Genomic DNA, 13,389 nt, shown 5'->3' with positions numbered 1-13,389 from the left:
GCCCCTCCCATCTTGAGTACTGCTCTAGAAGAAGACCATCCAAGCTGTTTCTAAAACAGCAGATGAGCTTCCACGACAGAAATAAAGATCAATGAATCGAGTTTAGTTTTAACCTCTTTATGTTTAAAAAAAAAAAGGGCTCCATGGAAAAGCAAACACAAGCAGGAAAAACATTTAACAGGACCTTATGTTGGTAAGGGTGCAGCGAGCCTTTTTCACGCACACTGCTAGTGGCAACACAAACGGGTGTTTACAGCCTCAGAGAAACCAACCTCTTGGTGTTTGCCAAGGACCACAAAATGCTTGTACCTTTCACCCGACCCATCGATTTGAGAATTCATGAGAAGAAAATAATCCTAAATAGAGCTATGAGCACGAAGATACCTATAACACTGTTTTAACAGTGAAAACTTGGAAAACTGAAGTTCAGCCATAGAGGTATGGTTTTGATAAATGACTATGCAGTCACTAAAAAGATAATGAAGACTCAACAGTAACCCATTAAATGCTTATGAAATTGCTAGGGAGAAAAGGAAAAACAAAATTTTATGGTTAAAATACTACAAATAAATTCACAGAGGAAAAAAAACCTTAAAAAGAATTACACGCAAAAAATGTTCTTAATACTCTTAAATTGTGTATTCACATTTTAAAATGCTGGAGACATTTTAAAATACTTTTTTAATATTGCACTGTATCCTGAACAAAATTCATAAGATTATTTTATTTTCATGCTACCTGACGTGGATTATTCTTTAGACTTAGAAGGTTATAAAACCGTAATGGTTTTTCAAACTTAATCTCTTTGAAATTCTTCCTCAAGAGTTAAAATGCAGCCCTTAGGTAAAATGCAGCCCTTAGCTAAAAAGAGGACTCGCTGCTAGTTTTAAGTATGCAAATTTTAAAATGCCCTTATAAGTAATCACAAATACATGTGGCCAAAATTATTTGAGAAGCATTTCCCACATTTGTAAATTTTTTTCTCATTATACTAAGTTCTGATAACTTTAACTCAATTTTCAGCAGCTTAATTCTCAAAAGAACTTATTAAAATTCCTATTGTGTGCTTAAACACTAAAAAATGTCAAAGGTTCCTACATAACGTATTCTCCGTGCCTTCTTTAAAAATGCGAATTTCATCCTTTATGAAATACCAACAGATGCTCAACGCCTTTACAATAGTAATTAGGGGTCGACATCGGAGGCGTGTGGGTGAAAAAGGCTACACCTGTTGTGAAAGCTGAGGAAGCCTGTGAGCTCAGCGAAAGCCTGAGAGGAACAAGCGCTTTAACGACCACTGTATTCAGCAGTTGCTGCAAGAGCGTGTAACAAAAGCAGGACTCTAATTCGCGCACGTTAAGTTCTTCACTATTCCTGACTTTTCGTCGCACCTTTCTCTTCTGTCACCCTTGCCAAAAAAAGAGGAATTTTAGCGAACCCAAAGGAATTACTGCCAGGCACTGCTCCAAGTTTTCATAACAATCAATCACTATTTATCAAAAATCAACAGCAGTACCATTACAGTCAAATAAAGCATGCTACAGACATTTAAGAACTAAATTTTTTTAATGTAAATGATACTTTTTACTAGTAAGCTATTAGATACTATCAGCTGTCCCTCTGAGTTGATGAAACCTGCTGCCACGAGGAAGAAAGTGCCCATCAGTTATATCTATTACTGATCTTGTTTTCAATAGTTTATTGTTCACAATTATTGTTAACTTACAAATAATTATGGGTCAAAGCTAAACACAAAGTGATAGAGGTTTAACAAAATATTTGGCCATTTCTAATAAAATCTTCCTTATTCACTCCTCTAGTAACTTTCAAAAACTCTCACTATAGAAAAGAACACAAAATTTTGGAGCCTAATAAGAAGCAATGCTTGAAAATAAAATTATAATTTACTTTCTATTAACTTTTAATTTTTTAATTGTATTTCTAATTTAAGACCAAGTACTTCTTTTCTAATTTTAAAAAACAGAAAAGTATCATTCTCTTTATTCAAAAACTGGCTAAGACTATATTAAAATGTAGCTTTATTAATTAATACTAATTAATAGTACCAAATAACATTTTACTGTTTCACCAACTCAATTATCCATGCTGTAACTTTAAAAGCATGCATAACAAATTTAAAAATCCACAATCATACTATAAAATAATAATCATGAAATAGTTAAATATAGACCTCTGGTGACAATATGTCGGCTTTATAGAAAAGTATACCCATTAAAATCAACCACCACCACTATCAGTGTTTTCACAAAACCTTTACTCTGTAAATTTCAGACTGACATGTCCTGTGATAGCTCTTATACTATACGCACATAATTTCAGTTCATCTATTATTAGACTAGAGTGATAACATCACTAGAACACAGAAAATGATTAAGTCACAGCATATTTATATGAAAATCTTTCTATAATAATTAAGTTACTAAAAAGACTATATCAAAACTGAATGAAGACCAAGTTTTACCTTTTCTGTATTGTAATATAAAGATTTCAAAGTAGTAAACAAGGGTGGGCAGCCTTTGCTGAAGTTAACCCTCAGGAACTTATCCAATAGTTCTCTAAATTTTTCACCTGGAAACAAAAGTGTACTTTGTTATACTTTGATTAATGCAAACAGTTCTTAAAATAATTTGATAAACAAAAATAAAATTCACTCAGAAACAGTTATCCCCCTTTCCGATTTTTAAACCCAAAAAAGTTAGCATTATTTCTTGTTTTTTCACCACCTAAAAGCCTAACACTAAATATCTCAGTAGGCAGCTATACTTTCTCCTAGATCTAGGTTCAAAATATCTTCAAGGAATACTTCCAAAGATAGGTAAACAAAATGACTGCACAGCTTTGAGTAAAAGTAACCCATTCTGAATACAGTGCCCATAGCGAGGATTTTTCCTAATCTCACTGGCCAGCACAGACTCAGTCCTGCTATCTACAGACAGCTCATAAGGCACTCTGCAGGCTATAAAAAGATTCTACTGTAACCAGCACTATATTCAAGTAGCAGCCAAAAAATATTTTTAAACATGAAAGCAATATTTACAAATGTTTTCCAAATCAACTAGTGATTTACTTCAACATTCATTCCACAGCCATCTACCGAGCACCTACTATGTGCCAGGTACTGTTCTCAGTTTGGGGATATAGTAGTGACTAAAACAAAACAATCACGGACCTTAACATTCGAGGGATGAGAAAAACAGGAAGTAAAAGAATGTATGTTGGACATTAGACTGAACCCTGGAGTATTCTAATAAGAAATTAAAATTAAGTTCTCTACTTGCAATAACTATTATTGTTAAACCTTTAGCAAAATATTTTGGTATCATCTTTTAAAAGCAGAAGAAATTAAGAAAATTTTAAAAATAATGGCTCTAACTCAGACATACGAACTTTTTGATAGTAAGTATTAATAAATAAGGACATGGATTTGTCCAATCATTAAAAAAAAAAGATACAGATATTTCATGAATAGTTTAACCTAAAGTAAGATTAAGGAAATGAACTCTTAAGGGTTTCTTTATGAATCACAAGACTATATATATAAAACAAACAACTCAAAGTGGTTATTTTTGTTTTGACAGACCGTGTTGAACAAATATGTGTACACATAATTAGATATCATAAAATTTAAGAGAGAAATTAAATTTTATCTAGTGGAAAATGTATCAAATAAAAAAACATACATTAAAAGACTGTTTTCAGATAATTACTAATCTTTTATTAGATCATATACAAAGTATAGGTCTTTTGAAAATTATATTACCAAGACAACACAAAATTTCTCTTTGGGTTAAATATACATCATCACTTACTTACAAATCAAAAGTAATTTTAGAGATCAAATCTTTCCAGCACTTCCTCTGATATAAAGCAAAAGCACACGACACTGAGGAAGACAGTAAGAGATGTTGTTGCTTACAGGAATGCATAAGCTTCTACTTACTTTGTGTGAGCTTGCACAAATACCTTGTCCACTAAAGTAAACCTCACTTTCTCCACTCTAAGATGAAGGTAACGCCACCACTAGCCTCAAAAATACTCTTCTATGGCTCAAACGAGTATATAGCAGTAAGCAGTGTGTCTGGAACATAGTAACCGCTTAATAAATGTTGTCTATCATGTGCCTTGATATCGGACAGCTATTGTATTTCTATAGTTAAGAATCTTTTCTATATTTGTTATCATCCACCAAAAAAGCATTTACCTTTATGTCAGAGACTACTCTACACTCCGTTTCTTGGTCAAATTTCTCAGTCTAGTCAGATCACGCTAGCAGATTTGAGTCAACTTCTCAATTATTCACAATATTGACTGTTGTTTATACTATGCAGCTATGAGAAAAAATGAAGCTCTTATGTGGTGATACCAGACTAAACTCCATACACAGAGTCAAGGCGGTGGGGGCAGAACAGGCACAGTACAATCTATGCTACCACTTTTGTACAAAATGGGGAGAGAAAAAAAGAAAGCTATAAATGAACTCCTCACACATACTTTTGCTGGGATATGCACAATGTATTTCTGGAAGAATACACCATCTACTAATAACAACGGCCATCTCTAGGGAAGTAAACTTGGCCAGGGAACAGAGACAGAAAAAAAGACTTTTCACTTAAAAATCTGTTTGTACCCTTCTATTTGAAACTGTATGAATGTATTTACTATCTAAACAAGAAGCCTACACACAGCTACTCAACTTCCCAGTCACACACTATATCCAAAAATTACTATTTACCCATCTCATGATATTTCACTTTAGGTATAAGAAAAATCCTTTCACAAAAACAAACGATCTCCCCTCTTCCTAGTTATTTTAAAATAATTCTTTAGAACTCCCATAGTCTTTCCTTTCGAGGTGGAGGGGGTGACCCTGTTTAGCGTTACAGCTTGTAAACAGGTTATCTGACTTACACAGATGCTATGGTATTTCTAAATGTGTAGCGTAGATTCAAATAAAAGTTATTGTTTCCAAAACCACTTCTAAAATAACGAACATAAACACAAGACCAGACTGTATCTGATTCACTGGAATTTCTTCTAAATAATGGGGCATGTTCTCACTATAAAAAAGAAGTGATAATTACGTGACCTGATGGAGGTGTTAGCTAACACTACAGTGCTAATATTGCAATATATAAATGTAGCATTATCAATACATTTATACCTTAAACTAATACAATGTTATATATCAATTATATCAACCAATCAATCAATAAACAATTTGATGAAACAAAAACAGAGCAGAATCTGGTTTAATACTCTGGATTGTCTCCTACCCTCCCTCTCCTGCCTGGCAAGGGAAGACTAACAGAACAGGACGAATTAAACTATTTTGAAAAGTAGCTATATCTCTGCGTTATATTCGCAACATTAAAATTTCAGGCTGTTAGAGGACGGTCCCAGGACTTCTGCAGTGTTCACTACTCTGTAAGTATTAAGCCTTTTAATTTAAAAACTGGAAAGCCTTTTTCAAAAGTTTCCCCTTGTATTCTCAAGTTCCATCATTTATTTATTTATTTATTTATTTGGAAAAGCTCTCATTTGCTTTTGATAATGCTGAGATGTCTTTCTTATTATACATAAAAATATTTCTAAAGAGGCAAAATACTTTATGAATTATTTGGCTTTTGCACAGGTACAATTAAGTATGTGAACTATTTTATATATATATGCTCACTGGAGCTTTGGAAATACATGTACGTTAGAGCCTCACAGTGATGAGTACCTTGAAGGCCATGCCATCAGACCCCTCAGCTGGGACCTGTCTTGTAAAGAGATCCTTTTAGCATTTCAAAGACAGACTGTCCCAGAGGATACAGGATGACTCCACTGTAATCTCAATCACATTTCACAGTCAACAGCTGGTTCCAGGCTATTTTTCAATAAAAATACACTTCCTATCATGTACTGAGAGCTTTTAGCACTCTGTGCGTGCTATGAAAATAAATCTAGGCAATGTTCATTTGAAGCCCCATTTTCCCTAAAGAAATAATATAACTAAGAACTCTTGCTGGTAATCTTAAATAAGTTTTCTTTCTTTCTTTTCCTAAGAGGCACGTGAATGCATCTGAAAGCTCCAAACTTAAAGAATATACCCACTCACACCGGGAAACAGAAGAGATACCCTGAAACCGGGAGAAAAGAAAAACAGAAGCCGGACATAAAAAGCCACCTATGGTATAATTCCATTAAAATGAAATATTTAAGTAAAGACAGCAGATCGATGGTTGCCGGGGAGGGGTGGGAGTGACTGCTGACAGTACGGGTGGGTTTCTTTTTGGAGTGATGAAAATTTTCTGAAACAAGATAGTGACAATGGTTGCACAACTCCATGAATATACTAAACACTGAGTTGCACACTTTAAAAAGTATATTTTATAGTGAGTTATATTTCAAAAAGCTGTTATTTTTTTTAAAAAGGAGACAAAGAAGTGTGAGCTCAAGCATATTCCACAAAACATGTGTAGTAGGACAGTGCTCCTCCCTACGCAGTGTATTCCACCGTGGAAATTCACAATGCAGACACTGAACGTTCTAAGAAGTCCTACAGAAACCTGACTGCTGTGTTTAACCCAAAGTTTCCCAAACTCACTTGACTGAAGAACATCTCAGTATACCAGCACCCTCCCTGCCAAGCCTATTAATACCCACTTGGACATAAAGCTCCCCAAAAAACATTAGGGAAATCTGCTCTCAGTATTTCACAAATACAAAACAAAAAAGAAAGGATCAGAAGAATGTTATTCATCATCTGTGGAACTAAACTGTACTAGTGGAAAATGAATTTTTAAAATAAATTCATAACTACCATTTAAACTGAAACATTTCTTTTTAAGACAGTCAACTAAAACATTTAATTTCCATGAATCTTTTAATAAAAAGGAAATTATAGCCCAATTATTAAAACAAATACATTCCCTCCTTATCTGATGCCTAGAATAGATTTTTTAGAAGTTGGATTACCCTTCTAGTGTCTGACGTGAATCAAAAGACTTACTAAAATTCCCAATAATTCAAGACCTATAACACTTTCGACTAAAAATAAAGATGACTTTAAGAAAAAAGGCACAATTTTCTATAAAACCATCAATGAAGATATTAACTATCTGGAGAGCTAACATAGTCTTTGCCTCCTATACGACCAAAAGTGAATGAGTTCAGATACACTCAGTGACTTGGATGAGGCCATAAACAGACCACTGTTCAATACAAGCAAGTCACAGAATACATATCATAATACTCCAATCTGCATAAAGTACAAAAAAAGCAGAGTTGTTTTTGCTTCTAGGGATACAGACTATATGGAGCTCTATAAAAACAATGGCATGATAAAAAGCAAACTTCAGGAAAGTGTCACCTCTGAGAGAGGCCTTCAGTAATAACAGTGACATTCTTCCCTTGAACAGTGTGCCAGGCACACAGAGCTCACAACTCTTTGAATTTATTTCTGAAAAGAAGACCTACAACTTCAAAACTTCTACCACTTAAATCATAATACCTCATATAAAATCTGTCATCAATTTACCTTCTAAATATGGTGTTTAATTTTTAAAGTCATGTAAAGAAAATAATTTATGTAGATAATTTCCAATATGTAAAACCAACACATAGCTATACACTGAACACTGATTAACATATGCATAATGAATTCATAACTGACCACTCCCACCCCCCAGACCGGTACAGATATAAAACAAACTGTATACCAGAAACGAGTTTTTAAAATGTAAATAGTGTTCAGTAATTTCGACAAATAATTATTAGTGTTACAAAAGAGATCCTAATATTACCTGGGACAAGATTCAAAGGTAATCTTCTAGGTGAAATTGCTCGGGGGTGCTGCTTACTAATTTCTTCATAAATCTGAAGCCTTTCTTCTAAAGTGCCTATTATCAGTAAATATGTGTGAGATTCAAAGTATCAAAACTTCTATGAGAAAACAATAAACTGTTAAAGTTATACAAAAATTACATTATCGATATGAAAGTTGCTCTCAATTTTTGTAAGAATGACATCTAAAAGTCTGTGGTGGTGAAATAACATAATCGGTAAATCATTTTAAACCCAATCTCCAGAAAAATCTAAAGCTTCTTTTATTAAAACAGATTCTATAACTAACTCAAATCATATATAAACAGGACACAAAGACTCAAGATATATTGCATTTCTTTTGTATTCCTTAGCATAAAACTCATGAAAAATAAAATGTTTCTTTATACATATCTTACATAAACCCTCTAACCGAACGAAGCCTGCCTACATGTAGCTCCACAGAAGTCTATGATGCCCACTGATTAGGCTTAGAGAAGGAAGTTTCAAGATCATGAATGCAAATGTTTTATATTTAAAAAGATGAACTAAATTTCTAAGGTAGCTTTGACACTTAAAATTTTCAATGAAACTCCATTATAAAAAACCCCATTAGTACAGACTATGTTTAAAGTAAAAGCATTTCTGCCAAATAACAGCAATGTAAAATAAACTTCTAACAGAAAGTTGTATCTTCCCTCCCAAGACCAATCTAATTTTAGAGTACTTAACAGAGGCTCTACACTAAATTCTATGATACTCTGCAACAATAATTTACAGAGTAGAATCTGGGTCTAGTTCATTATTCTAAAATAATATCCTGCATAACTTACAAAGCGAGATTGCATGTATTATTTTATATAAGCAATAAGATGGCTTAGAGCAGAATTTTCAGAAAAAGCAAACCAGTTTTTAAACTATAAAATTTAAGAGGATTTTAATTCGGACGACAGAAATGCAATTATTTTAAGAATAATCCTTAGCAATCAAGGCATCACCATGTGAAATGTTGTGTTTAATATCAAGGTCATAAACACTGCACTTGTCTGATTTTCCTTAGACTCCTTCCGTCCCCCAACAGTATTTTTCGGAGCTCCAATGTGCTTGGGTTTTTAGAACTCGGATATGTGAAAAGTAATTTTTGCAATCTGTTAACAATCTGGAGACTTCATGAAATATTAAGGACCCTTATAATACTAAAGGTCACATGAAGGTTATGATACGTATTTTTTTAAAGCAGTTCTCATATTTATACCTAATGTTAGAGAATGTCAGGCTATGAATATAAAAAACTTTTCCACTGCCCCAGATATAACAAATCTTTAAAATGTAATTAAATTAACATTAAGACAAAACCAAACCATTTCAATGCCTTATTTCGAGTCACAAGTCGGAGCTCCAGAACGTACCATGGGGGAGAAAAGGTCCTAAGGAGCCTAAAAAGATAAAGTAATGCAATTAGTCTTGCAATCAACACATTTTTATATTAAGCATGGATCCTGATGTATAGAATGTTACATTCATTTTACCAAAACATGTAAATATCTTTATTATTAACTACATGTCAGTAACTGGTAATTTAAAGAAAAATCATAGTTATCACACATTGCCAACTCTCAAACATATAACTTTTGTCTTTTTTTTTCCAAAAAAAAAAAGATTATTGATCTAATCCATATTTAAATTTTCATAAGAACATTTGAAGAAATAAAAACTTGAATAATTGTAACATTAAATTTTATATACAAACAGAAAACTTGGATTGACTTATAAAAATGATTAGGCTACAATAAATAAACTTTTCTCATAGCTCACACTACTATAAATGAATATGGATAGCTACCTATTTACCATACTTTTTAAATTTAAAAATTCTGCTGTTTCAACATCCTTGAGCCATAGTTTCATAAATATTTCAGCCATATATTTGTCTTAAGTAAATGTGGTTTCAGTAATATTAACTACTGCTAACATTTAATTATGAAAATATTAGGGAAAATTTGGAATCCTACTCTAGATTTCTGAAAAGGGTCAAGGTTATCTCATTTCAAAAGACATATAACATTTGCTCTAAACAAATTAACCTAGTTTGCATTGACAGAATAATTTTTATGCCAATGCTATATACAGTATATCCAGCAAAATTTCTTTCGCCCGATTCTTTTGTTTAGAGGTTGAAGATGGCAGACCTCTACTTCTTTAAAAATATTAAATAATTATGACATTTCCCAGAAAGGGAATGTTCATTTTCTTCCTCGTTTCTCTAGTCTAAATTGGTAACAGTTTAATGGGTCAAGGAACCTAAAATTTTCTATAAGCATTTATCACAAGTATTAAATATTTTAATTCATTTTCATTTCCATGTTTAACCTGTAATTTTCCTAAATGGAAAAATAAATTCTAATACTAAAAATATGTCCTCAAATATTATTACAACTTTACATTTTTATACTTCAAACACTAGTTGAGAAGGTAGAGGAGAAAAATCATTACATACTAAGTTGCAGGGCTTTTTCCAAACCTTCATAATAACACCAATTTTCTGCATTCCGATCAATCAAGTTTTTGAATACTTCACTGGCTTCTTTTAATCTTCCCAATTTCAACAGCATTTCTCCTAAAATTAAGTTTAAAGTCACATTCACTTTACGTAAAGATTAAATACCTTTCTGATCCCAGACATTTCACTAAGCGTTATGAGTACAGCAGATGTTTATGTGCCTCCCTTTGGGTAATGCTGCATTTTATATAATTAAACACAGACTAATGTACAGCTTGCCTTCATTTACACATTCTACTATACTAACAATCATTTCTGGCTCCCTCCAACATCCCGAATATACATGTCCGATATTAATTTGTCAGTACAAATCTTTGCCTTATGTATATTTTTATATATCTTTTACTAAAGATAACAAACTTACTAAAGATAACTAAAGACTCTCTACACATACTGGTAAATAATTCTAAGGAAATATCCCTATCTTCCTTCTGCAAGATGTAAATGTACTTTTCCTGATCAAGTCATATATTAAATAATTCTCTATTCAATTCTCCTAATTTCCTTTCCAGGTCACTAAAGAGTTAACTCAGGAAAATACCACTAAATACCACTTCACAGCAAGAAACCACACAAAACATGTTCACATGTGAGTCACCTCCTACATTCAATTTTTATGTGGCTTTTATTAAGCTACACAATATGAGAAATGAGGATCTAAACTTCTCAAATATAATGGAAAGTACACATACTCCAAGATCAGATTGTCTCAAAAAATAATTTATATCAACTTCCTATCCCTAAGATTTCCCATTTCCCCAAAGAATCTACTTCAAACAAACAATTCTCTGAAATGTCTTTAGTCATATTATTTCAGCTTTCCTCAACTTGGAGGAGGCAGCATATTATAGTGGTTATTATATACTATTATTTTATTATTTTTATATATACTATTCAAGCTGTAGAGTAAAACTAGGTATAATTACTAGTTTTCCTACATTCTAGCTTTGTGATCTTGAACAAGTTACAAACATCCAATGTCCATTTCCTTACTTCTAAAATATCAACCACCTCAGTCAGCTTTTGTGATGATCAAATGAAATAATTTAAAGAGTTTAGCACAGTGTTTGGTACAAAGTCAATACACATAAACATTTGCCACTTAAAAACACAAACATGCCCCATTCCTCCAGAATTAACTTCTGGTCAGTCCAATTTTTCCCCTGTTTACACTAGATATAACAGACAACAGCATATTCTTCAATTCCAAAAATGTTGTTATCTGCTACCACCACAAGGTAAAAGTTTATTACTAGGGAAATACAGAGGACAAGTAAGTACACTAGCATATTCATAAAGTAAATAAAATGTCTAACTTTATTTTAGAAGTGTTTAAAAGTATCTTAATATGCTAATGGCTACAAAACACATAAACGTCTAAGTATCAAAGGTCTCTGGGCCTGCCAAGTTCACTGAAAAAAAAAAAAAAAATTACCCTAACCTGTCCCTGTAAGCAACACAAAGCACTGGCTTTATAGTCAAACTGATGGCCCCCAAATTACCCTCACTAGCAACACGTGCTACGACCTGTAGGATCTTTAAACCAGAATTTATCTTATTATAGCATCTCCCCTTTTAATCACTGCATTCCCTATAGATGCTATAAGACACAGAGAAAGCAACCCGAGAGTCGAGATTTAAACAGGAAATAGCAATAATACATCAGAACATAAAAATAATTATCCACATTTTACCAATAGTCTGAAAAATAATGTTGTAGTCAATATTGTTATTATTATTATTCACAATAAAAACTAAGTCAGTTGCTCGCCATACATTAACAGGAGTAGAGTACGGCAGTTAAAAGGAAGGGCTCCTGAACAGACATGAAGGAACCTTAAATGTATTAAGTTAAAGAAGCCAATATGAAAAGGCTACACACTACATAATTCCAAATATATGGCATTCTGGAAAAGGAACTACTATGCAGACAGTAAAAGGATCAGTGGCTGCCAGGGTTGGGGTCAGGGAGAAACAAACAGGGCACCAAAGCTTTTAAGGACAGTGAAACCAGTACTCTGTATGACACCATGATGGTGGCTGTGTCACGGGAATGTAAACTCCATACTTTGGGTGGCCAGGATGTTTCATGTAGGTTCACTGAGTGTAACACACGCAGCACTCTGCTGGGAGTGCTGACAGCGGAGGAGGCTACACATGAGTAGAGACGCAGGGTATATTGGAAATCCCTGTACCTTCTACTCAATTCTGCTATGAACCTAAAACTACTCTACAAAATAAAGTCTATTAAGAAAAATTTGTTTAGGTAATGGCTCTGAAGTGAGAAAGATGTGTTTGGAAATTAACTCTACCACCTAAAAGGTGACTTTGGGCAAGTCCTTATATCTCTAAGCCTTGGTTCCTCCAACTATAAAACGGGAAAACAAATAGTACCCATGTCAGAAGCACTAAAGATGTAAATGAAATAAAGCAGTTTAAGCAATTATCATACTCCATAATTATCTTTATTAAGCTTTAAAGTTCTGTAACTATATGAAATTTTAATTTTAAGCTAATTATTTTAGTTGGACATTCTATTTAATACAGTACTGCTCATGAAATGAGTAATCAATAAGCAAAGCTTTGTTAAGAAAAAATGTGCATGACCCTTTGTTGATGAACATTTTTAACAAATTATTTATCAGGAGCCAACCTTCATAATTAGCCCATAATGAAAATAAAGGAATCTTGCTTTCATGATGATCCTAATGTCATTACATATATATATCAAATGAGAATAGCAAATATACACATACTGGGGCGTGGAACATAATGGCAGTATTATATACTGGTTAAGAAAGAGAAAACGGAATCCGGAATCAAAATCCCTGGACTCAAATCCAGCACTACCCAGCTTACTAATCCATGTGACTTTGGGCAAGTCATTTAACCTCTCTGTTCCTCAGTCCCTCAACTCTACAATGAATATAACTACATCACGGGATTGTTATGACAATTAAATTAATTAATAATGGCTTAATAATAAGTGTTTAGAACACTGA

The 13,389-nt window shown here is 33.1% G+C and overlaps 1 protein-coding gene across 5 annotated transcripts in view; it reads right to left on the bottom strand.

The window, feature by feature from the left end:
• The window catches only part of NAA16 (N(alpha)-acetyltransferase 16, NatA auxiliary subunit), a 53,424-nt gene that overhangs the window by 24,618 nt on the left and 15,417 nt on the right, over nucleotides 1–13,389 (bottom strand). For 2 of the 5 annotated variants that reach the window (XM_011369742.2, XM_011369744.2), the window contains exons 7-10: nucleotides 10,325–10,444; nucleotides 9,237–9,263; nucleotides 7,809–7,904; nucleotides 2,483–2,589 (exon numbers count right to left, since the gene is read on the bottom strand). In XM_011369742.2, the coding sequence (XP_011368044.1) occupies nucleotides 2,483–2,589; nucleotides 7,809–7,904; nucleotides 9,237–9,263; nucleotides 10,325–10,444 (350 nt within the window). The remainder of the gene's footprint in view (nucleotides 1–2,482; nucleotides 2,590–7,808; nucleotides 7,905–9,236; nucleotides 9,264–10,324; nucleotides 10,445–13,389) is intronic. The other 3 variants (XM_023536358.1, XM_011369747.2, XM_023536357.1) reach the window with 2 other exon arrangements.

This window comes from Pteropus vampyrus, unplaced genomic scaffold (genome assembly GCF_000151845.1).
Source record: "Pteropus vampyrus isolate Shadow unplaced genomic scaffold, Pvam_2.0 Scaffold154, whole genome shotgun sequence".
Classification (NCBI taxonomy): Eukaryota; Metazoa; Chordata; class Mammalia; order Chiroptera; family Pteropodidae; genus Pteropus; species Pteropus vampyrus.
Note: the sequence above shows the minus strand (reverse complement) of the source record. Positions and strands in the feature narration are given on the sequence as shown.